At 39.0% G+C, this 26,732-nt stretch overlaps 1 protein-coding gene across 11 annotated transcripts in view; it reads right to left on the bottom strand.

Moving 5' to 3' along the window:
• The window catches only part of RBMS3 (RNA binding motif single stranded interacting protein 3), a 713,822-nt gene that overhangs the window by 132,055 nt on the left and 555,035 nt on the right, over positions 1-26,732 (bottom strand). For all 11 annotated transcript variants that reach the window (XM_065627651.1, XM_065627659.1, XM_065627650.1 and 8 more), the window contains 2 exons: positions 25,022-25,179; positions 14,993-15,072 (listed from right to left, as the gene is read on the bottom strand). In XM_065627651.1, coding sequence (XP_065483723.1) covers positions 14,993-15,072; positions 25,022-25,179 — 238 coding nt within the window. The remainder of the gene's footprint in view (positions 1-14,992; positions 15,073-25,021; positions 25,180-26,732) is intronic.

Raw genomic sequence — 26,732 nt, 5'->3', positions numbered from 1 at the left:
ACAATAGCAAAAGAAAAATTATTGGGATGTCGAATGCAAGGGTATGTGTTGAGAACTGTCTGTTTTTAAGACTGACACAACTTTTAAAAGCTAGCATGGAAGAGGAGGAACTGTTTTAAGTTGATAGATCCTGTAGAGTTCTTAACAAAAGAAAACAGGAAATACCTAAGGAATTATTATTTTGCTTTTGGCAGATATTATGGACAGACCTTTAAAGTGCCACAAGAGCAAAAGGATATCCTCTTTGAAAGGAACACGAGTCCTTTACTAAGAGCTAAGCTCCATTGCAGAAGCCCATAAAAACGAAGTGATGCATGTGAATGTTAACATTCACGGCTCAATTCCCCATCCAGCTCAGCAGAGATCTAATTCCAAGAGACAGGTATTTCAGCACAAAACCACATGGCAACAAATTAAAGGCAGTGTTCAGATAGCAGATACAGGCAGAAATAGTCTCAAAAATCAGCACACGATGGTAAAATATTAGGAAACTTAATTCCTCAAAAAGGATTACCTAGGAAAACAGATTTATAATCTCTAAAACCAAAATAAAACCCATCAAAACCATCAAAACAAAAACAACTTGACTTTAAGAAGAGTTAATGAGCTTGAACTAAGATGTAGGATTAAAAACCAGATTTATTTGAGATCTGCTAGTGAAAAAGTATATGGAAAAGCTACTCAAATTATTTTTCTTATTCTTAGCACTCCAAACTTCCTACATGATATCAAGGAAATCTTCTCTTCTTTGGTCTCACCTTTCCTGTCATAAAGAATGGCCAAAGATTACTCGGTATGTTATCCTGTGAGCTAATTCATTTGTAAGATGCTCAAGTATTAGGGACATTGAATTGAATGGAAATAGATACGCATATTAAACAAAGAAAAACATCCAAAGCATTCAAAGTCTAAAAACAACAGAACTGGTTTTTAATGTAACTGGAAGTCAATATGCCTCTATAAATTTGGTGATTCAGAGGAGTTCTTAGTTTGTTCAAACAATTCAGATAAATTGATTTTGACCTATCCAAAATTATAAACTTCCTTTTGTCTTTAAGAAAGACATTCAAAACCATTCTTCAAAACCTCGGCAGATGTTAGAAAATGAACTCTGCTCTCTCCACTCAGCTGCTCTTTTACTCTTTAAATAGAAGATTAGACTTGGGAGACCACTGCTGTTCAGGACAAAAATCAAGCACGTTTTTAAAATTGAGTAAGGGTTATTTAAGTATATGCTAAGAAAACTTTCTCAATCAAGGTCATCAATGACATTTCAGGGTGAAACAAACCCCTACAAACATTTTATATATTTATATGCACATACACACACAATCCTTTGAGAATCAGCTTCGATGAAAAATGGGCTTGCCAACAATTCTGGCATGACAGGTGGGAACGCAACCAAAAGTTTCCCAGATTCTTAATCTGTATCTTCGTCTATAAAAATCAGGAACACAAGGCATATTCGAGTCAACATCTTTCAGACGTATCAGAGCTCAAAAACGCCAAGCAAAACAGACAAAGCAAGATGAGTAGCTGTCATATGGATTTAGCTCCGATGATACAAACTTGTTATCAAAATAGGTTATCAGACAACAGAAGGTTTCTCCTGTCTAATCTGTCACAGTGTAAAACATTAAGCAAATCTGACTCTGCATTAAGAAAAGGACAGCTATGGGTAGGCTCTAGGTCCAAGCCACTGGCACCCAGTCTGCCCACCATGAGTGGAAGAATCTGTCATCAGCCAGCAAACCCTGTCCTCCAGGAGTGGGTGAGTGACAAGATGCAGATGGTGTCTGATCTAGTGCTGCAGGCACAGGACATGTAGACGCAGAACTCTATTTACAAGGAGTTCGGTGCAGCTGAGGCTGCTTAAAACCCATGGAGGAAATTTTTGAAATGCTGGCATAAAAGAGACAGTGACAGCAAGGCAACACCAGCTGCAGGAGAGTCACGCTGCACTGAGCCTGCTGGGAACAGGCAAGAGTGATGGACAACCATTTTATTTATCACGATAGTCTCTCCAAGGTGCTCAGCAGCAAGGGAGTGAGATGCAGGCAGTTGTTCTTCGAGTAGTTTCTTGTGCAGATTAAGCTTGTTCTTACCAAGAAAGTAGCAGGCTAAGAAACACTAAAAAATTAACAAAATGAGGATTAAAACAAAGAGCAAACCTATGGTATTTCTAACAGCTGCAGCTCTCTCACAGGAAGCACGAACTGTGGTGGAGTTTTCACTGTGGTACCTAACAAAAACCTGTCTGCTCATGGATCTGGTGGAAGGACTGACACCTGAACAAAGCTGGCATCATCTCTTCCCCTGACCAAGCTTTCTCTGCCTCATCTCCCGTAGATGGTGTACATAAGCCATCGATAGACCCATAACTGGAATCTGTCAGCTGCGTTAGATAACTGAGTTATTCTGATTTCTTAACTAGTGTTTGTACGTTCTGACAGCCACATTTCATTTTATTAAATGCACTTGTGCTGGCTAAAGCCTTTCATGATGCCTCCTTAGGGCTCCATTACAGGTTTCAGTTCGGGACAGAAGTGAGTGGTTGGGATTCATTGTGTTCCTGGAAAAAAGGCTAGATTACAACAGCAATTTTGCACAGCAGTTGCTGCTAGTCTCTGCCTGTATTGCTCCTTCCCTGCAGCAGGTTAGAAACATGAAAATAAACAGAATTAAATTTGTGTTTGTTATTAGAAGATGTGCGGCAATCAGGCGGAAAGGTTGTCATGTTCACTGCTAGGTACAGGATCTGATGCATGAGAAATGGTAATGAGATAACAAATTAGCCATTGATTCAGACCTGCCAGTGGTGACTGAAAACCATTATGTGGTGAATGCTCTTTTTCAGGGGTCTGTTTGAAGTATGCTGGTGGTCCTCATGTATTTCCTAGGAGAAAAACATCTGCTGAACAAAAACCACTATCAAAATCAATATAATTAGCATCTTTTTGAAACTCTTGGCTTAAAGGAAGGGTGGATCTTTTTCCTGATCCTGAGTTGAGTTTCTTGTGTGACAAAGAGAAGCTTTCAGCTTCCAAGTTGTTTTTGCTGAATAAGGAAACACTTTTTTTTTTTCCCCCCAGGTCTTACAGTCTGGCTCCATCTATTAATTTTCATACACTTGGTTATATTAATGTTGATTAATGGCTGATAGTTTCAATTAAACCTAGAAGAGTTCAGTACCTAAGTAATCATGCAGTTTAATGGGACGGATGTACCTCTCACTCAAACTACTTAAAAAAATGTCAATGATGTTAAATTAGGACCAGATACTGGAGGAGTAGTATGGAGCCCACTTACAAAATAAGCCTCCTGTACGTCACTACTCTCATGTCCAAAAAACCCTTTTGAAATCAAAGCTCGCACAAAATGGTCAGAACAGAAGAATTCTGTGTCAGTCCTCTCATTACGTACATTTTTAGGGGTGCTTAACTTTTTTTACTTTTCCAAAGCCAGCAAACAAGCAACACCTTGGGAAAAAAGCTTTAAAATTAAACTTAGACACGCTCCAGTATCTTCACAATTTTCCACCTTGAACTATTACTGTCCCATCTATATCTTTTATCTTCTTAGCACAGAAATTAAATCCCACTTTGGATGAATTACCTAGTACACAATGTTAAAACCATTGACCTGGGTCAATACGACGCACAAAAAGACTGTATTGGGTTGAAACATACACTTACATAAATGAAAAACTGCATAAGAACACCTCAATCACAAAAAATTACATTTAGGATTTTTAATTATTATCCTTTCTTACATTATATGTGGTGTGCTGAAACACAGATAACTCATATGGAAAAGGAAAAAACTGCTCAACCTAAACTTGCATCCACCACACACCATGCATGTTGGAATCGCAGCGTCCTAAGGCAAAAGCAAGTTCCTTGGTGCTGCTGCTCACACGCAGGGAGAACAATCTGCTTTTAGAGAATCCAGTTCGCTTTTCCCTGGTTTCTAGTAGAGCCACTCTTTGGGGCTAGCCTGAAATAAGATAAATTAGAGATGAAAATAACTACTGACATCAACTCCTGTGTCAGTGAAAGACAGACTCTCACAATGTATTTATCCCTATGCTCCCAGGCTTCTTTTGAAAATCCCAAGTGCTGAGGCTTTCATCATGCTGTAAAGGAAAACACAGCTGATGGAGAATTTCTTGAAGGAAAGTGCTTTGTAGGGCAGGTGCTCACTCATGGTGCTGCTACGGTAGGTGAGCCCGGAGGGAGAAATCCAGGCAAGAAGACAGTTAGTAGCCTGCTGGGTCATGTCTTCTTAATTTGAATACATACTTCAAAACTTTATAGTGACAATTCTGAACTACAAAACTGTATACTTGATCACAAATTTATGGTATTTACTGAAGCTGGGGGAGAAAGAAGGAGGGGAAGGGGAAGGGAATACGAGAAGAGGTGAAGAGGGGAAAGGAAAAGGAAAAAGTAGGACAGGGAAAGAGAAAAGGAGGAAAGGGAAAGGGGAAGGGTAAGGGCAAGAGAAGGGAAAGAAGGGAAAGAAGGGAAAAGGAAAGAAGGGAAAAGGAAAAAGCCAGAGGAAAAAAGACTCTGAATCAGTGAATTCACAGTGTAATCAGTAATCTAATTGAGGAAGATGCTGATGGTATTCGGTAATGTATTACTGTAACTGAAGAGCCACCCATGACAATTGGAACATTTTTGTTAGGTTTTCTTTGTGGTTAAAATTTGCATTTTTTAAAATAGAAAGTCTTATGTGAAGTAAGGCTTGTAAAACTTGGCCTTTGAAAAGTATTTTCTCATACCATATCTGTGCAATCAAAATGTTAAATTACTCCTTTCCTTCTCCTTTCTCATTTTTCAGTTTCTTTTTCTTTGCTGAACAGCAGCAATTCCGGAAATACTATATACTCCAGGATATATATACAGGGGAGGGGGGAATGTTACATATAAAATGCCATTTTAATTAGCTTTAACAAAAAGGAGAAATGTAGAATCAGACAACCAGCACCTTTCCCCTCCCTCTTGATGTCTCTTACATTGTAGAAGGTAAATTGCAGATACATCACAGACACTACGGCAGTCCTAGTAAAATGTAGGCTGTTTTGCCTCTCTTTCAAGTTCCTGCGGTTGAACTTTGGAAAGACCTTTCTATGATCTTGTGATCAAATGCTGCCATTCAAACAAGAGACACTAACAGAAATGGTCAACAAATGGGGCTTTAACAGCTGCTAAGGACTGCTGACCAGCATAATGACATTGTTTTTGCAACACACACACAAAAAATCAAATGAAATGTTAGCCTCCTGCTTTCCCAGTGCTTTCAGGCTGAACCACTTTTCTGTGTCATGCAGTACCATCCGAGGAGGAGAAGGGGAAGAGAGAGACTTCAATTACACAAGAGGCTTCTGGTATTCAAAACATATAGAAACTGCTGTAGTGATGCTGCTCATCTTATTTTGTCTGGATGAATCACAAAGGGAAAGTTCTTCACATGCTACTTCAGACACTTCACATCAATTCATGCTGTCAGTGGGGGAGCCCCACACAAGAGTCCTCAATGCTCCTTGGGAGGTAGGGAAAGGTTCACTTTTGGAGGGAGGGAAAGTGGCAGAAATGTAAGACCAGGAAGGGAGGACAGGCCCCATAAACTCCTTTCTCATTACATGTGCCTTCCCTCTCTCATTGCACTCTCTTTCTTACCACACAGTCCTTCCTAAAGGCTCCACATTTCTCCCAAAACGTTAAGGACACACCAAGCACCTGCAGGCGGACTTCTGTTCACAAAAGCATTCAGAAGTTCACACACATATCCTCTCTTTCAAGCCACGTATTCTTCACAAGCTCTGCCAGTCAAAATGCATTTGGAAAAAACCCTCCATACCAGCCCTGATAGAGCAAACCCACCCAAGAAGCTCCATACGTCTGCCCCCCACATGTGCAGCCCCCCACATGTGCAGCAGCCGCTGTGTCCCCGCTGAGCCCTGCAGGCAGCACGGACCAGGCACATGTCACCTGGACACTGACAGATTTTCAAAACGTGTGAAAAATCAATGCTTTGATTTTATCGGGATATCTGAAAAGGCCAGTCCCAGAGGACTCCACTTCTGGCTGAAATATGGATGTCCAAAGGACTGTGTCAAAACCCACCGATTTTTATAGCTTCAATAAAACTTTTCTTGTTCAGGTTGGCTGGAATTTATGGGGCAAAGTTCTGACTGAAACTTCTGACTTAAACTTCACTATACTTTGAATTTAAAAACGTTTAATGTGAAAGCAGTTGGAAAAGAGTGAGGGAGGGAGGAAGGAGGAAAAGACTAATTTTTCTGTGAAAGGCTGAAAGGCAAATGATTCCCCTCGGTTAAAAAAAAATCATGTAAACCACTTGCTGGATATTATTGAGCATAACACATTATGAGCTCAAGTGCTTAGTCTGTGCTCAGCTAGATTGATACCCTTGCTCAAGTTAGCTTTTTAAATGAGTTTTAAAGTAGCTGGCTCAGGTGTGACAACACCACACTGCAGCTGTAGGGCCTGCAAAGCAGATGTACTCTATCATTTAAAGTGTCCTGAAGGGACTAATAAAGCAATGCAGGAGAGGATGAAACAGGAGGAGTTGTGCCACTGCTGGCCACAGTTGATGCAAAACCAGAATTCCTCCCTGAAATCTGAATCATGTACAAATGACTTTACAATGTTTCACATTGTTTCATGCTCTGATCTGCATGTTTTTATTTGTTTCTTTTGCTTTGTTTTAAATTGCCAGCCCTTTAGACCTAGACAATCTGAAATTCAAGCTGTGAATCTTTCTGGCTTATGAATTTTGCCTGCCAAAACACCTGCGCAACTCATCTGTCTCATCTTGGATTTTACAAGTGCATCCAAGGAACAGCACTGTCCCTGGACCAGAAACTTGTCGACACTTCTCCTGCTGATGTATGAGGCACGACAGAAGTCAGTGCACACGCTCTCTGCGGCACTAACATATAAAAGAGAATTTTGTTCATAGGCTAATACATCTGCCTTTGCATATAGAAGGAATGGATTTGTTGAATTAGAAGATTTACACAGTCACTCTTCAAAGCAAAAATGCACTTTGAGTTAAAAGAAAAAATGTATATATTAAAATTAGTTTAGATACACTGTGAGACAGTTTATTACCACTAGATATTATGAATGAGAAAGGAATGCAATTCTCCATTTATGCTGCAGACTTCTGGAAGTCTTAAGAAAGATATGACAGGTGATATTGTGACAGAAAGAAACAAGGAATGATCTTTTCTCATTTATATGCTATATTGTTCTTTAACTTCAATCTTACAAAGCAAGTGAAAGATCTTAATCCAAACTGCAGTAATGCTCTTTTATACATCATGACCTGAATTACTGCAATACCACAAACAAACTGATCTTATGCGTTTTCTATTACTTCCAATTAAAATGTAATTTAAAAAAAAAATCTGTGAAAGAATTTCTCATTTATTATAAAGCCAGATTACAAAAGTCAGTATTTCATAATATGGTTATTTAAAATACAAAAAGATATGGTTCTTTTCCTAAGAACTTACAGACAAGTACAAGCTCAAATAAAACAGACATAAATATTTAGCACATCAGATCTTTGAGACCATCTCTATCATCAACATCTTTATATATTTGTGGAAAAAAAGGCCTTAGACAATGTCAGCACTCTGTCTTCTCACAGACAAATTCCCTGAAGACCTCAAATCGTGCAATTTAGCACTGATACACACCTCCTAATATCTGAAATACAAATTAACCCAACTCATGTTCCTCCATGAAATATTAATAAGTGCCTATCAGCTATTGGGGTTTACAGGGTAAACATCTCATTCTGTATCCTGCTAGTTAAAGGGAGTATTTGTTTGACCTAAACAGAAATGAGATCAAGTCTTGACTAGACAGGGGAACTTTTTTTTTTCTTAGAAAGTATCCCTTCTCTTTAAAGAGTACATAATCTTCAAATTCCAAGAAATCTAGGAAATTTGGAATGGATCTTTGCAGCAAGACATGGAATGTGTGCTATGAAACCAGAAGCATCTACACAAACATCAGCACTGCAAAGAGAAAAAAAGAAAAGTGCTAAAGATGGAGAAACGTGTATCATTCAGTGATCAACAATGACACACTTCACATTTTAAGCTCTCAAGAATGCCATGAAGCAACACAAATATCATCTGACTTTTAAAGGCTGTCTTTGAAACGAAGGAGACAGTCCAAGAAACACTTGATTTCAGTTTAAATCACAACCTTCTGGAGATCTATGGCTGAAGAGCTCATACCAGCTGGATTAACTACACACAATACTTGGACGAGTCCCAGAAGGAGGGCAAGGCCAGGAGCCTCTGCTGGTGGTGTGCAACAGCCACGGCTCTAAGAAGGAGAGCAGAACATCCAGCACTGACGAGGTTGGCCATAGCACAAGAAACCTGCATGGGCTACAAAACAAAGCCACAGGCACCTGACCAAAGAACTGCTTTCGAAGGTTTTGTATTTTCTACTAATTCAGTAATCATCCTGTAGTTTCTTGGTTAGGAAGTCCATCTTCATGGCGTTTTCCTGCAAAGTTGATGTGATCTTAACCATTGTGTGATGTCCAAAAAATGAAACTCTCCCTAGGGACACACTCTCTGACAGCTGCATGTACCACCGAGGTACATCTTCACATCCAACATGATGCAGGCAACAGGTCCACAGAGCCCATTCCGCACCGAGCAGTTTGTCAGAGAGGCTTGAGCAGGGAACGGCCACCTGCACGGCACTGAGGATGTGGGAAGCACCTGGGGTCCAAAGCAGGAGGAGCTACAGTGGCCTCATGGTCGCCACCAGCACTCAGGCAGGACAATAACAGAGGCAACTGAAGATTTCACCTCTCTGTCAAAGATGAAGACTGGGAACTGACAGAAGTGAAAAGGATGTTTACAGGGTTCAAGGTATAAAAGAAATTTCTGCTAACAACGGGCTGAGCACGTGCATTTGTGGAGCACAGAATGCGAAAGATAACAGTGATTCCATTAAAAAAATGACAGCCAGAAATTGGAAACAGGATAAAGAAATAGAAAATTTGTTAAACAGTTATTTTTTACAAAGGTCTTTACATGGATTCTATTTTCTGATACAGCAGGGAAGGATTTATATACTGCTGTTAGCAGATAACGATGAAAATATTTACAATACTGAATTCTTAGAAGTTAGACAATAGAAAGATTCAGATAACATTAACATCATATATGTTAAGGGAACTGAGGATACAAGTAAGGGAATTTGCTTTTTTTTTTTTTCATAAAGATCATTTTTTGAGGATAACAATATGTAAAATGAAAGCCTCTTCTTAAACTAGCTCCGCCAAGTATTACCAGTACCAAACCCAGCAGAATGTCCTTTATTCTGTTTAAGTTCTCTGTAGCACTCAACAGGTGTTTTAAGCTAACTACAAATATATAGCTAGTTTCTACCTTTGGTTGCTGTTTCATCTTGTTTAAAATGTCAAATACATATACATATATACAGAAAGCAAGATAGAAGGACATGGATATTTATAGTAACATATTACTTACCTTGATAAAGTGAGGTAAACTCACCAAGAATAGAGTTTTGGAAGAGCTTTTCAGTGTTTTATGCATATACATGAAGAGACAACGAAATAAAAAGATAAAGCACTGAACTAAGTGAAAGGGGCTAAAAAGTTATCAAGCAAAACATTTTAAGTTCATTCATTCAGAAAAACAATTTACAGCATCACTAATGACAACCAAGGTATCATTTGTTCATCCACTAAGAGAAAAAGAAAAACAGTGTAAAATGTTGCTACTATCCATTGCACAGTTAACCTTCAGCTGGAATACTGTTTTCTTGCGACCATTTTAGCTACAATCTTCTAGAAAACATATTGCTATAAAGACGTTACTCCATGTTCTAATCCTACTTCTCTGAAACAAAGATTAAGTATGTGAATTTACTCTCCATGGTTGGAGAATCTAAGAGATGACCTAAGAGAAATATTGAAACTAAGGAGAGAGGCAGAAAATATCCATTCATTCTGGTGAAATGAGTCTGTAAAAATGCTGTGCTTTGGCCCTTTTCAAGAGAAAAATCCACAGCCAATAATGATTAAAGCAAGATATGAAGTACTTGCAAATACATCTGTATGGTTGCAGACAACTTCTTTCTATTGAAGAGTTTCTGCTCTAGTAAAAGTCAGTCCCAAATGCCACAGTTACTTGTTATTTGTGGGGTTCTTAATCCACACAAGGATAGTACTTCTCTCTTCTTTCTTTCTGTCAGATATTTGTAACCTGGCACTAAAATTAGCAATAAAACCCACGCAGAGCTACTATGAAAGATGAAGATTTTTGACTGTGCATTGTAGCATTCATGTGTCTCACTTTCTTGAAACTTCTCCTGAGATAGGAACTGGCCCAATGTCCTCAGACAACCAAAAGTATTTACAAAGCAAACGAAACTTGGGAAGTACCATAATGACTAGAAAATGCTATGAGCGAGCTTAATGGATGTAACAGAAGAGGATAATTACTGCAATTGAGGCATGTTCCTGTGAAATTCTAGAGAGAAAAGAACTCGTTAAGTCTTCGCATTTATTCAAAAAGAGAAAATCAAGTTTTTTAAAGACATACAGGGATACTGGGATGTGGGCAAAAACTCTCGTGCCCTAAGCTTGCCCATCCAATAAAAAAGAAAAAGAAAAAAAGAAAAAAAATCAACTTGTTACTGACAGAAAAGCTAGGAATTTTTACTTTAATTCAGTGATTGTAAAATGTGATAATTAGCAGGATTATATAAAAAAGACCCCTATTCACCAACAAAAACAGATGGAGCACTGAAAGACTGAGGATGAGCTACCTTCATCATTAATAGTGCCCTTCACATCTTGATGGAGACATATAGCACTATAGTCTGATGCATTTATTTGCAGACTTCCCTTTCAGAGTGGTAATATGGAGCCTATACAATTAGTTTCACATGGGGTGCACTCTCTATAGGAAGAAAATATACCCACTAGGCCCTGGTCTATTTATCTCAGAAAAGCAGTGCTGATAGAAGGGAAAACAAAACCAAACACACACACACACACAAACACTAAAAAAATAATCACTCAGAGCTACTCAGAATATTTATGAAGTTCACACGGAATCTGCCAAGCACTGAGAGTTTGCAAATTTCTGAAGACAACTGTACTTTCTCAGTCTGGAAGAAATGAAAAGATATTAACTAATTATTTATGGGACAACCAGTTATTCTGTATGGCATATCTAATACTGATCATCATGAAATGCTTATTAGTTGAGCAAGCAGGACAGTGGAGCAATTCCCTTTGGAATGGAATGAAGCCAAGGAACTGGATACAGAAGTACCTTTAATGAGATTAATTCATTAACATAGACACAATACTGCTCAATTTACCTAGGCATTACACATCTGACCAGCAGAATGTTTCAAGTGCCAGAAAATAACCTTTACTTTGTCACTGGGTTGAAGCAGAGTGGTTTGGAGCTGCAAGTGGTCAATTCTACAATTTTTAAGAGACAACAGACAGTAGCTGAAGTTAGAAAGTCAACCAAGGAATTATATATTTTTGCCTTGGGAACATATAGAACACAAAGCTGCCAGAGTGCCCTGTGTACCCTCCTTTTCTTGCAGACGCAACACTGCTTTACCCTTTCCTGCCGTATTGTTGGCCTGGGTCAACTCAGACGTATGACTCCTGGCTGGGCTCACGCATCCGGGTACACAATAGTGACCCTCCTGTCATCTTATTTCCAATAAAAATTAAAAAATACATCCAATTAAATTTACATCTCATTTTCCAGGGAAAGAGCTCCGTATTCAAAATGAATGTCTGAGGTAACTCTTTGGGAGGATATAACTAAGTCATGGTGCATGGTTTATTCATTGTGAAAGCCAGAGCCGTGGTGCCCAGTCTTTGTGACAGGTTGTTCAGCGTCACGTGGAAGCTACTCACTCCGGTCCTTCTTCCATCATAACTTGGTAACAAGGCACAACCGCCCCCACAATACAGGAACATTTTATCCTACAGGCGTGGTATTCCCACACACATACATCCCACTGTGTCATCAGGAAACTCTTGGGGAACACAACTGTGGAACACAGCATGGATGGAAGCTAGCAGCTAAAATGCTTTGTCCGGTCCGTAATCCCGCTGCCTGAGGAACCAGGGCAGCACACAGTGGCCTGTGGCGACGCTGATTCCTTTTTTGATGGGCCCTCACGCAACCTTCCATTAGCTGGCAAGCCTCAACTACAATATCAGAGCTTGGGTGAGAGGACATGTGGACAAAAACGTAAAGCCCTCCCAGTTCACTGCTACGCCTGAAAGAAATCCAGCTGAAAATCCTAAATCAATTTAATTTAACCCTAAAAGGATTGATTAATTCTCTCTCGCAGTAAGATCATGTCTTTGAGTGGTAGAGGTTAATAACAGATAGTATTACAAACTTCCACTAATGTTCTCCTGTTCCTCATTTTTTAACTGAAATCCATAAAGAGGTCACAGCAATAACTAGAGATTATTTTCTTTCTATGCCAATTACTGAGATGCTGGAAAGATAATTTTTAGACTCTGATTGTGATTTTCCAAGTACACTAGGAGACTTAATTTTCCTGCCTTCTCCATGCAGGAAGATAAGCAACTGCCAGGAGGGGGATAAAGCAAGACATTTCTATCTTTGCTGGGAGGCTTAAATACAGGTTAACAGCACAGATGCATAAACCAAGAAGCTCTAACAGGAAACAATGTCAAGAAGAAGAAACTAGGACTGCATGGTTTTTTGTACTGCATGAAAGGTCAATGAATACGAGTGGCCTGTATCACTTGAATCGACCCAACTGCCCAAGTGATCATGTTTGTCCTCTGGCTTTTTAAGAAGAAGAGGAATGAATATGAAAAATCTTTAAAATATGGATTTGAAGAGTGCCCTGCCCTAATAATGAGGCATAAATATTCTCTTTTATGTGGATAAAATACCGTACGATAATTTCCAGGTATGTGTGTTTGGAGCTACAGAATCTGTCCTCCAAAAATGGAGGACAAAATGGGACCTTACAGATATCTGGTGCGTAGTTGAGTGAGTTCGGTTACTGGTTCAGTGGCCTTGCCCCAAGCTGCACTATGCTTTATATACATCTGAATGGTACTCAAGTAAATGAAAACTCTTAAAATAGTTACGTCCCACCTCATCCTTGCAAATAAATGTCATCTGACGACAACAATCATGAGAGAAACATAGTAGACATTTTTTTCCTACATGGACATCTTCTTCAGGAAAGTAAGAACTGATTCATGCCCTTTAATTGAGGAAGCAGGAAAAGTTGAAACCATTAAAAACCAATTTCAATGTATCTCTTGGAACAAAAGGAAGCAATCATATTATTTTATCAAGACTCCTATTTTGATGTCTCATGTTCATGCTGAATACCCAGTATCTTCCTGACTAATTTAAAAATTAAAAAAAGAAAAGAAAATCATTTTCAACTTCTAGCTTTCATTCTTTATCATGTAGCCTTTTTTTCTCAAGCAGGAACTGTAAGAATATTCTGCTTTCTTCCTGGCTCAGATGATGTGTCCTCTGTGAGACAACTGGGAATTGGACCATGAAGTACGCCGGGTTATAATGCCGAAGCTGCACTGATTCCTTGCTATTCACAGTCTTTCCATTGGGTGTTGCTATGATATTAAACAGATTCCTACTGGGACTCAATGTACGCATACAGAAAGGCATGCCAAAGGTTTAAGGTCTCTGTCTATATTGCTTTGCCCATTGCTTTACGCAGCCCGACTCTGTTGTACTTTAAAATGTTGGTGTTGTACTTCATTAGCTGGTGTTGAGAAAAATAGCCAGTGATTACTTTTGAAACAGAAATGTATAAAATGGAGTCTTCCAGCTTGTACTAAAAGTTGAATACTTTTCCATGAAGGTGATCTGACTAAAATTTATATGTACATTGCAGCATTCAATTACTGTACACAGTAGCTGTGCAGATGGCTCTCTTTTAATTAGAGTATTCAGTGCATCTTCTGCATAAAGAACCAGGCAATGAATAAGGAGGAATTTAATGAAAGTAACCAAAAAAGGATATAGTTTAATGGAAGTTAAAAAGAAAAAAAAAAGAAGAAAACAACTTAGGATGCAATTCTTGCAATGATCTCCTATTCTTGCAAGAATTTCCTGCTACTTGAAGGTAGCTCTTTAGACAATCTGAGGGAGAAATCTTTCCCGATTTGTGGCCTCGGGGAGGTCTTGTGAAGCACTAAGAATCAGGCAACTGATCACTAAACTTGACACAGCTGATGACCACCTACATGACAGGTGAAGATTTCAAGAGCAAAATACTGGCTGGAACTGGGCTTTTGATGTGGCACTGAAACATCACTGAATGTATAATCAGAAAATGGCAGGATTACATTAAGTTATGGCAAGTACAAATAGTATAAAATCACTTATTATTTGAAATATCCTAGGCTAGTATTAACAGCTGCTGCTGGTAATACTGGTAACACTAACTAGTAACACTATCTAGTAACTGTAAAGAATACAAAGCTATTTACAACCTGAAATCCTGGCTATTTTTTTAACCTATAATGCAGTTGATGATCTAGTTATATCCCTAGGTTGTTAGAAAACCATCAGCATTTACTTATGCGGCCTTTGCTCTAACTGGAAAAAAAATCTCACACAATATATGCATTAAAAAGGAAAAAAAAAAACCACAGTAAGACAACGCAATTTTTATATGTACTTAAATTTACTACTGTCAAACATAAATACTTGAATAATGCTAACTTGGGCAAGGAAGAAGTTGTTATGGGTCTTACATGATAGGCTTCAACCAGGAAAACTGTACATCCTCTTAGCAGGGCCAGTAATACAAGCCACTCTCAACATAAATTCCAGCATTTCTGTATTCTAAACTCTTCAGTGACTTTTAAATTTCATAGTTATGGCTAGACTTACCTGGTAGACCGGGTGGGGTTTTCAGATATTTGCCATTAAAATGCTGGATTACTACTTCACATTTTTCTGTAGACTCCATTCTGGAAAAGAGAAGAGGGTGGGATGGGAGAAGAAGCAATACATGTTACTAGACTGCTACGGAAGTGCTCAGTCAGCAAAAACAAAAAGCAAAAGGCAGGGAAAAAAAAAAAAAAAGGACAAGCACAGATGCAGAGAGAAATCTTCAAAGCTGTTCTTGCTGATTTCTGCAGAGAAACTGGTTGAGCTCATTATGGTACAGGGTGGCTTGCAAGGAGGACCTGCTACCCTCAAAGCCTGCAGCTGCACTCCCGGCTGTGTGTGAGCCGCAGCGGTGTCAATGAACAGTCCCCTTTTGGCTCCGGGGATCACCCTGAACAAGGACACATTCTTTATGCTCTCACGTGCTGCTTGGGAAGGCAAAGGACGTGTTTCTAGATTCCTTGAGCATAGAAAGTAACTTTAAATTGTATGAAAAAAAAATACAGGATTTGGAGAAGAAGCCAGAGGATTAAGCAAAAATTATTAAGGATTAGAATGTTAAAAAAATAACCTGCAAAGACAGATTCTACAGCAAAACCAAAGACAATGCATATACACCTGTTACGACACAAAGCCAAATTTTGGGTGAAGACAGTAATTTACATGTAATACTGCAAGGTGAAATGCCTTACTGTTCATCTCATGTGACCTCAAGACAACTTGAAGCATTGAGATGTTAAAGTATTAACAGTGAACCGGTACATATATTATTGAAGGAACTGTAAAGAATGCAAAGCTACTAGTCAAATCCCAAATCATGGTTATACCACATGTGGGAATTCACCATTCTACCAGGTCCTGTAAATCGACTGCACGCTAGTCTAGAGAACAGTTAACTTTGCTACAGTGCGAGTAAAGAAACTCTGAGGAAAGACAGAAATTGAAACTGTGTTTAAAAACCACGTTTGATGCTTCTTCAACACACCAGTGCTTTCCTCCAGGTTCTCTGTGCAAAATAACTCCACCGACAGAAATATCGCTTACTTCTCATCAGTCTATAAATTTTAAAAACTAATTTATCTACCACCCTTCCCGTCACATGGTTTTGGGAAAGAGGAATATGCATTCCGTGTGGCTCATGTAGAATTTAGAGTGGCAGTTTGTCTGCTGGGGTCCAACTTTGCCAGAGTTTAAAGGACCACACCACCATCGTGAAAAAGAAAAAAAAAACCACAAAAAAACCTGATTGCCTGACTAATTCTCTGTGCAAGCCAAAGTCTTTTGTCAGTTTGTTTCAGGTGGAATCATCCAAATCTGTTCCTTCCAGGTTGTATCACTGCATACCATGTGGGTTGGGCCATTTCTGCTAGCACAAAGACAGCAACTTAGATTGTTCACTTTGGCTTCATTCAGATTTAACTAAGCGAATGTCTGCACTGAGCCTTTAGAGGCTCTTGTCTCTGAAAGAACAAATGCAATAAAAGTCTGTTTTCTGTAGCTGCAGGCGCTTAGTGTCAACCCATGTTATGTTGCACCACACAGCAGTGACAATTTCATTTTAATACATGGGGTACATTTTAACAAGCCAAAGCAGCCCCTGCAAAGAATGCAATATATGAGCTGCCAAGTGAAAGAGACTCGGTGCACTCCACGCATTTTATGTGGGAAGAGAATAAAAGTGAAACCCACAGTGTTCTGGGATAAAAAGGCCATCATTCGAATAGCACCCTGAAAAAGAATGTGCACATTTTCTTCTCAAGTTTCACAATTAACGGCTCTCAAATGCCACTGCTCACTATCTGTAATCTGGCACACGCTTCGCTTGAAACCGACACTGGCATTATTGACTGGGTTTGAAAAGGCAGCACAATAGACAAAGCAAATACACGTTCCCTTCAGATGTGCTGCTGAGTGACAAAAGCATCCATCCCTGGCCTCCCTCCCCTACCTGAGTGCCCCCCGTGACTTCTGCACCCTGCGCCTGTGGGATGGACCTTCCTCCAGGCCACAACCGGGCTGGCCCAGCAGCCGCTGACTGATGCGGCCTGCATCCATCCCAGGGCCACCCAGGCAGGAATTCTAATTTTCGCTTGTCCACAATACCTGTTTTTTCAGAAATAACCCTTTTGACTCGTGTTCTTCAGGCTGGTTAGCTCACTGACTGACAGAATTAGGGGTGCAGAGCAAACAGATGTATTACTAAAATTGTCTGGTACCTGCCATCACAAGAGCCTGGTTTTAGTTTAGTTAAAATTCTGATCAACACCAACCACTTAGGTGGCAATTCCTGTGGTGTGCACCTACCCATAAGCTGAACCTATCTGCACACATCAATTCAGACATTCCTCTTTCTGTTCTTACTTGTTTTAGCCATAAAGACCAGCCATACCTGGGAAGAGGCCCAATAAAAATACACTTTTCCTACCTCCACACGAATAAATTCTACCTGCTTTTTCTTTAAAAAGCTGTGGCACTCCTCTGTTGTAGAAAGCATTTGGAAACTTGGGGGAGAGACATGACACTTCGTGTCACTAATTTATTAATCTCATCTGAGACAGAAATGTTTCAAAATGTTGATTGAGACTAGGATTTAATAAAAATACTATTAACGGGAATGTTACATGTTAAAAGTTAGCCTCCAGGGGACAGGTTTTCTACAAAAGAATGTCATCAGAGCATAGGTAAACTTGGGGGAAGAGCACTCAAATCCATTTTTTTAGAGTTAGGGTTTTTTTCATAACTGATACCAAATAAGGGGGCAAACGATAATATTCTGAAGAAAATATAAAGTTCATAGATGTTTCAAAACCTTCTGTTGAAAGATACAGATATTCAGCTCCCCTGCTGGAAAGGGGAGGACATCAACTCCACATGGTGATAGAAATTTGCCTCTGATCAGATCATTCACAAAGTATCGTTTTCAAATTCCCTTCCATAGTATGTTTTTGGTGCTGATCCTAAGAGGATCTTAGATAAAAATTCATCCTTAAATGCAATTCAGAGATAACTATAAAGTATCAGAGTCTTATTTTGAATGAGGAAATACACTGCAGGGAAAAAAAATGATCAAAGCCATAGGCCAGATTCCTATGATATTTTTAAATGTACAGATAATTATCTAAAACAAAGCAACTAATAAAACACTGAGAATTTATTTCCACCTGTGTCTATATATTTCCAGGTTCTGGAAACTAAGCAGTAAAATTCTCAAATACAATATGAGTAACTAGAGCGTCCATATTCTACCCAATTGGAAAGAAAGTGAATTTAAAAAAAATCTGAAAAGGAAAGCTCTTGTAATGATTTTTTTTTCTAGCCATAGTTTGCGAATGTAAGATATTTCATTGTAATTAGTAAATGAACAAAAAATATGGTGGTGCTTAAGCAAGTATCACAATCAAATCATTTGATGTTTGTGTCTTGCTATTAAATATTTATTTTAGATCACTTAAAAAATATATATTACTCTCTCTACAGGCCGTAGTGGCTCCAAAGTAGTTATTATGTGTTGTTATAAGTAATAGGGAACATTTACCATGAAAGAAAAAATAAAGGAAACGGAAATTTTTTTACAACTAAAGCTCTTACACATGCTTATTATAAAGACTGATGCAGTGTCAAGAAACAACTTAATAAAATTTATACACAAAGAATAACATGATGATTACATAATTATTACATGAGAAATACTCAGTACCATGTAATTACCAGTTAGTGGTAAAATGTGGGTTTGGTTTACATATACCCTGTAGTCACTTTGCTTAATAATAATAATAATAATGTAAAATATCATCAGGACTATATTTTTTTATATCCATAGTAAATATTTAAAGATTAAAATGTTACTACTGCATTTATGTTATGAATAGCATATAAATACTTTTGTTTTCTTATATTTATAAGAGTAGGAGCAATAAATCTTGAGGGGGCAATGTTTCTTCACTATTTAAGGCATTTTGCAAAGGGGGCAGTAGGAAGGTAGTAGCAATATTATACAGTGGAGGAGTCCAAAGAACTGAGGCCATAGTTAGAATACACACTGGAGTTGTGACAAGAGCCAGACGAATTTGAAAGAGAAATTAGGCAGAAACATTTAACTGCAAGGAATATGATCCACTGGCACACATTAGATAGACAAGAGGTGGTGCTCTTTTTTCTGGTTTCTGCCTTCAAATCACTTCTGAAAGTTGTATTTTAGTGAAAGACAAGTATTATTTCAGTATTAGGTAACTGGGAGTACTTCAACTGCCTGTGAGATAAAAGAGGTCAGGGAAAAGGATCTTCAGGTCTTAAATACTCTAAAGCTACAAGATAGGTTTGATTAATATGAGGATTCTTAGCACCTCCATATGTTCTATTCTTCATCCTTCTATGGCAACATGTTCACTAATTTCTCAATTTATTTTGCTCATTTAATTCCAGACATTTTAAGAATCTGATATGGCTACAACCTGTGATTTTCTTCTCTCCTGGAGCTGACTTAGGTATCTTATGTCCCCAGCTTTTCAGCTGGTAAGAAATTGCTTCAAGATGTTTGTGCTTTTTGGTTGGAATCCATTTTATGCTGGAAAAACTGTTCCCTTTGTCATTTACAGCCTGGGAAGAGATATTAATTTTGACAAGTTCTGCTCATCGCTCATAAATTATGTCTTTTCCCAACATGTCCTGCCTGTATATTGTTCATGTTCAGTCCTGTTTGCATGAACAACAGAATGTTGTTTACTATCTCGGATGAATACACAAAATCTGCAGAAACCTCCAGCGAGGACAGGATTGGCTCCTCTTCTCTTCAGATATGGTCCATACTATACCTTGCAGCATGACCCATTATGCCAAGGTGACCGTTGTGAGCTGCTTGAGTATCTCTGCACACTCCATAGAGAAACCTCTGTTTCAGAAGAAATCCAAGAAAACTAAATGACACATACGCTGTCCTGAAAATCCCTGAAAGATGCACAGCTTCCTTCGAGGAAAAGAACACACAAATTAAAGCCTTGGCTCTCTCATTTTGCTTCAGTGGAAACTGGAGCACACCCATGTCTACCAAAATCCATGCAAAACGCCTATAAATAGAATAATGATCCTGTGGGGGCTCAAAATCTCGTTTCCCATTTTCTGCTGCTCCCTTTCAGTTGCTGAGTTGAATACTGCTTCCAAAGACTAAATTGAACACATATAAAACACAGACAATCGGGAGATAAGTTAAATAAAAACCAGATGCAGACAGAGAAAAGCATCCCATTGAAAGCTCTTCCAGAAGAACAAAGTAGGGAAAAGACAAGGATGAAGCCTGAACTCCCAACAACAAAATGAGTAAATGCCCCACTACAGACCCCCTAGCTCTGTCACAAAGGGATGGAAGTATCTCCTCACTATATCCTTTTGCTCTGACATGATAGAGACAGCTAACTGAGAATCTCTTGACTTTGGCTGTTTGCTGGGAATAGCATCATAACATTCTTTTGTGACAGTTTGTGTTGGACAAATTTTCTCATGTTACCGGAAAAGAATAGTATGAACACACAGTCATTTCCACCTAGACCCAGGCTGATTTATGCTACTGTCTTCACAGTCTCAGGTTAAGTATTATACTGGTGCCTGCCAGCAGTGCAATACTTGACTGTCTGCCTGTCAGCATTTCCATCATAAATTTCTGTTTTCAGAGGCTTATGACTTCGTTGTAAAATGTCGCTCGGGGGGGGAATCTTGCAAGGTCGTTCTAAGTTACAAGACAGCAAACAAAATAAAAAAGTTAGTGGTTTCTAACTCTTTCTTTGCACTTTATCATTTAAAAGGACCTATAAAAGGCTTGCTCCGCTGTTCAGCTAAGTATGGTGTACATATATATTAATATTACTATCTCTATAAGGAACATACTTAAATATACTTGAATGGTATTTTACTATGGGGTTATAAAATGCAATTTTTATTTCATTGATTCAGTGGCATCAGCAAGTCCCTCTCCAAGGTATATCCCAATGCCTCCTTGCCCCATGGAAAAGGGGTTTTTCAATAAAAACTCACAGTACCTCAGACCTGGATTATGAAAATTGCTCAGCCAAGTTATCTGATGGCTCCTAACTTGCCTCGTTCCTCCCTCTTCACCTTCAAGGGCTTCGTATCCATTTTGACATTACGGAGTCACACTGATATTTGTCCCAGTATTCTGCACCACCTGTCCCTCCTCTGGAGTTTGCTTGTCCTGAAAAGCGCAGCTCCATGCCTGGCAATTTTCTTAGGGATGTGCTGAGTCTACCAAAATTTGGTCCAGGTTGCAATGCCAGATGGAAATGTGAGGGTCTTAGAGATACGTTCTCCCATAGACCTCTCCAGCACCCTCCAGCGACATCGTGAGCCTGTTCCAGGGAGGCCTTTCAATGGCAATTTATCACCACAGGCATTGGAATATTTTACAGATATCACACAAAGTCATTGGGGATGGTTTGGGATTTCCAGTTTCATCTGGGATATCCAATTATAAAGCGATTTCCTGTGTAAAATGTAGGATGTGACAGGTCATTCTTCTGACTGAGAGTAGGAATGATCCTCACAATATCTAAGGCTGCACTACTGTCCCAGATGATGGATTTCTTCAAGCTAAATTTACAGCACCTTTTCAACTGCCTTCAATTAAACCCTTGAATAAGGAAGAACAAAACATTTCTTCTCTTCACAAATGCATCCTTAAACTGCCTGGATGTTGTCTATTCCCTGGTGCTGCTGACACTGCCTCCAAAGTAGTATCATCACTGAGCCTCAGAAATCTCTCTCTAAATATTCCCGCTTTCATTTAGCAAAACAGCACCGCTGCTTTAGCTCTACTTTGATTGTGTTACTTCTTTATCTTCTCCCACCTCAACACTTGGAACTCACCCTTTATGGACCTGTGGAAAGCCAGGTCTTCCAGCACATACAGTTACCTCTTTATAAGTGACAACAAACACATCTTCAGGTTAAATTTAAATATTTCCCTCCATGCTCTCAGTACCTTCTCCTATCCAGTCATTCCAGCCTCCCTCAAAGACCTTCTCACTTACTGCCTCTGATGTGCTTTTAATTCGCACCAACCTTGTTAATGTCCTGTTTGCAAAGCTCAAATCATAAGGGATCAGCTTTAAAATTGTATCTCAAAATAAGCCTTCAAATTCACTTTCTGTGGCTTTTTCCCTTGTTTTTCTTTTGTTGTTGTTTGTTTGTTTTCTGAGGGTGAAGGACTATGCTTTTGTTCTAAGCGCTGAGGAATCTACTTGCCCTTTTTAAATGAAAGATCAGATGCTGAAGTCATTAGATGACTCCCATCAACAGGGATTTAAGAAACACCGGCACTTGTCTTGTGATGAAATCCCATGTGAGGGCAACACTGCATCATTCCCTCTTTCGATACACAATCTTATCACAGGCTGAACTCAAAGCTTCTCATCCGCACCGCCTCCTTTTTCCAATTCCTTACTTCTAGTAAGCATTTCTCCCCGCACCTCCTCCTAATGTCTCTCTCCGCTATACGATAGGCTGTGCTTAGTCCCAGCTTTGGCTTGCCGGTGTCAGCAGAAACCCACGCTGCCTAACAACGACAGCAACATGAGCCCCCCAGAATGCCAGCTCCCACGGAGACCCTGGAGCCAGGCGGCACCACTTTGAAGTACAAAGCAGGGGCAAGGGGAGAGGCAGAGGTGGGTGTCCAGAGGTTATGGCAAGTCCCTTGCAACTGGATGGACTTCCGTGGAGCCACAGTTGGATTCTAAAGCTTCCCTTCTCTGGCCCCTTGCTTATAACTCTCCTCCTCAAAATTTCCCCTGGGGTGTACCTAGGCACGGTTGGGTCCAAGCCACAGTGAAATGCTCTGGAAAGTCTCAGGAAAATCTGTTTAGCTCCTTTTGAGGGACGCAAAGGAGAGGAAATACTTCCACAGCTTAAAAAGAAGAGCTAGCTTTGTACACGCGTACTTTAAAGGGTGCAGAACTCTAATGTGGCCAGACATTACTCAGATAATTCTGATCCAAGAACATTTGAAGTTAGCCAGGTTATAAATGATTAAGTAGCCACCTGCAGTACTATGAAACTGCTAATCATACATGTCTAGGAGAAAAATCTGACAATAGCTGTCTACTGTAAGTCTCTACTTCCAATTGCTTTTTGAATATATTTATTTTGAGATTGACTATTCACATAATTGGGCAGAATCAAAAAAAGTTATTTTTAATCATCATAGCACTTAATTAATAACTTTGAAACATCAAATTCCACAATTGCTGGATGCCGCATTATTTTAGTGTATGCAAAGTTAACTTTTTCTCCTGTGCTTCTGTGTCTCAGTTAAGAGCTATGCTGAGCAGCACAGCACATTCCACAAGCAGGCAAGATAGGCTGTGACAAAAGGCCCCAGGTCAGAAGGTACAATATGCCGGATCACCACATGGGTTGCTGAACTTCTGAAATCTTATCTGGACTGAAATACAGCTGCCATCCCCTACCTGCACTGCATTTATACCCACTCATCGGCATGTGCTCACACTAGAATGAAATCTTCATGACTACAGGCAAAGTTGAACAAATTCTTCTGTTTGGATTGACATGCAGGAAAAATATACGAAATAGCACCTTATTACAAAGAGAAGGCCAGGTGGTCATCTAATTAAAGATTGTATTGATGACTTTGTGAAGACAAGAGTCAGCATTCAACTACGGTTCTGAATTCCTGGATTAATTCTGGCCTCATTCAAGTCAATGGGAGATCTACTGTATTTGATGGAGCAAAGGCTTTACCGCTCTGTTGTTTGCATGGTGAATTACACCACCTTCATGTTAGATCACTGAAGGTTTCTTGAAATATGTTACATAACTAAATACATTTCCACAAACAAAGTCTATTTTTTAAATGCAAGCTTATTTGTGAGTTAGACTTATCTATATTTAGTGAGCTAGAAAAGTTCATGTTATTATCTGCAAGAATGCATAAGGAACAGTGTGTCATGCTCCAGCATAAATGTTTTGCCTTTTTCCATTTGAATTCAGACAATATCATCTTAACACTCTCTGTGCATGATGACCTTTCACATCAGGGACAAAGGTAATACTACAATATCGCTTATCTTGCAAGCTACGATTTTATCATAGATTACCCCATTTCACTCAGTGGTGTTATGACACTAATTAGAGGTGCCATGATATACCAAGATATGGTGTATATCAAAGAAATGTGCAAGATGACTAAGTCATTTTGCCTCCTCCACAAAGCACAATGTTATGAATATTCTGTAGAGACAATGATTTGGGATTTTCTTTCTTTTTCTTTTGAAGCCGAACACTGATTTACAGCAATTGCAAATTTCTCTTCTTATTTGCTTTTTCAATACCTTTCTATATATAACGGTCTATTCCTTCGCTTTTCAAAAGAAACAATTTGATTTAAGACTGTTTCAAGCTGAAGAGAATCTATGTAAATATTCCTTGAGAGTAAGCATGCAAACTTGTCTATCTGTACTGACATGAAGTACATGGTAACAATATGTTGCCCATTGTGTCTAAAATATCTGACTACTCCGACAGGGCTTGTTATATGCAAATATTTCTTCTCTAAGCTCTTCTTACAGGCTGGAGTTCCCTGCAGCTTTTGAGGAAGCCACGTTTCTTCAGTTATAGCTCCTTCCTTTTGATTTTCCAACCGCTAAATTTACTTTTTCCTGTAGCAAAATCTTTGCTAAACATTTAAATGGTTTCTTCACCATGCGTCTGCTTTTGGCTGTAGGACGTGTATTTATCCAAGCTTGATACTGCATGGATAGCTCGCTATTCTTAATGATCTTTATTTACATATACATACATACAATGAACTACTTTTTAGAGCAATGAAATGAACATCCTTCTGCGTTGGTATTCTTCAGCTCGGTGGAAAGAACAGACACACAATCTGATAAAGCGGCTGCTCTGTATTGTCCATAGCTATGAGGCTCCAGAGCTACAGAATAGAGAGCATTTGCAAAGGACCAAAGCCAAAAGATGTCATTAATCAAAAAAGAGTGAAGGTTTCACCTGGCAAAGCCGACTCCTCTGCTGACTCCATTAGCATCTCTTAATATTCTGGTGGAAATGACATGTCCAAAGGGTTTCAGCATATTCTCCAGTTCCTGCTCATCCATGGAAACAGGTAAATTTGAGATGTATAGGTTTGTGGGATCTTGCTCTTGTTGCTATGACAAAATGAGAGAAATATCCTCCGTTAGGCTTTGCACAATAAAATAGCTTATGGCTCATACAACCAGGGCTACTCAAAACAGGACCAAGTCAAGAATCTATAGCTGCATTAAAAGCAAAGCTGGACAATCCATTCATGACGACAACGTATTTGCCAAATTTCTGCAAACTGTCGTGCACGTGCTTAATTCTATGTGTGACTGCTCTTACTGAACTCAGTGACACTACTCATTTATAGAAAATTAGTCTCGCGCTCAAGCATTCATGGGTTTGCATCCTAATTTAGCAAACAGATTGTGAAAAAACCCATGATTTCCACAAATGGGCTCACTGTTGACATAAATAAACTCAACACATGTTTTAAGCAGAATTGTTTCGAGCCTGCAGACTTCCCATTCAACCTGTTCATCATGAGCAAGGTTGGTTGAAACACACGGAACACTTTCCATAGTATCTTTTCCTTTTTTTTCATGCATCAAAAATGTCTTGGTTGATAATGTGCAACAAGATCTAGCTGGACAGAGGAGAGTTCTCTGATTCAATCTAATATCCTGGCGAGAAAGGTCATATGTTTATTCTCAGACTGAATTAAACTATCTTACAAAAAGAAAGCCTGTAGTATGAATAATTGAGAAAACGAAAGACAGCTTTCTTGTTCTATTTCAGATTTTTAGGCTAAACTTTCAATTTTGGCAACCATTCCAACTTCTATTTCTTGCTTGCCAAACTACTGCAAAGAAACATGAAAGAGGCACAGACACCGTATGTAAAATAAGTGTATTAAAACAGTAAATAAAACCTTGTCTACAGACAACCAGGTCCTGATTACATTAAATCAATTTAGTTTAGCCCTTGCAAATTTTCATGGCTCTGGTTCCATTTTCATCGATACCAGCTTTACATAATACCTGATCACCTGTCAGTACAGGCCTGATTGAGGTCACGCATGACTACATAATTTTAGCTAATGCTTAATAACCAAAAATATAACATTTAAAAATATAACATTTAATCTTTATGCTGTGCAGTAAGCCAGACAATACCTTACCTGACAGTCTTTTGAGATTTTCATATTCTTTTGCATTACACATTTTAATTTAATTTGTACTTATTCAACACTAAGACTTATGGCAACAGTATTACCTTTTTTTTTTTTTTTTTGCTATGAGGTGTCCTAAAACCAGATTAATAATCTTGCAGCAGCGCCACAACCTTACACAGAAGATATTACACACAGTCCTGCAGCCATCTGCCTCGGTTTAGCTAAACTAGTTTCAAATTACAGTTCACTAAAATCAGTGCAGATGTGTCTTGTCAAATGCAAAGAATCAGATGTCGTATTTCTAGAAGATGTACGAAGACAGGACAGAATCAACATGTCTTGCACATTCAAGGCCTCAAAAATCAAAGGAGAAATAGTTTCAAGCTTATTGACACACCTCATCTTTACAGGGACAAGAATGACTAAACAAAGACTAGCTTAGCTAAATACTAGAATCAGAAGCCAAAGAAAGTTTTCAGCTTCTCTTACCCCGGCTCAAGGGAAACT

This window comes from Caloenas nicobarica, chromosome 2 (genome assembly GCF_036013445.1).
Source record: "Caloenas nicobarica isolate bCalNic1 chromosome 2, bCalNic1.hap1, whole genome shotgun sequence".
Taxonomy (NCBI): Eukaryota; Metazoa; Chordata; class Aves; order Columbiformes; family Columbidae; genus Caloenas; species Caloenas nicobarica.
The sequence above is the reverse complement of the archived record's forward strand: the minus strand, read 5'-3'. Positions and strand labels throughout refer to the sequence as shown.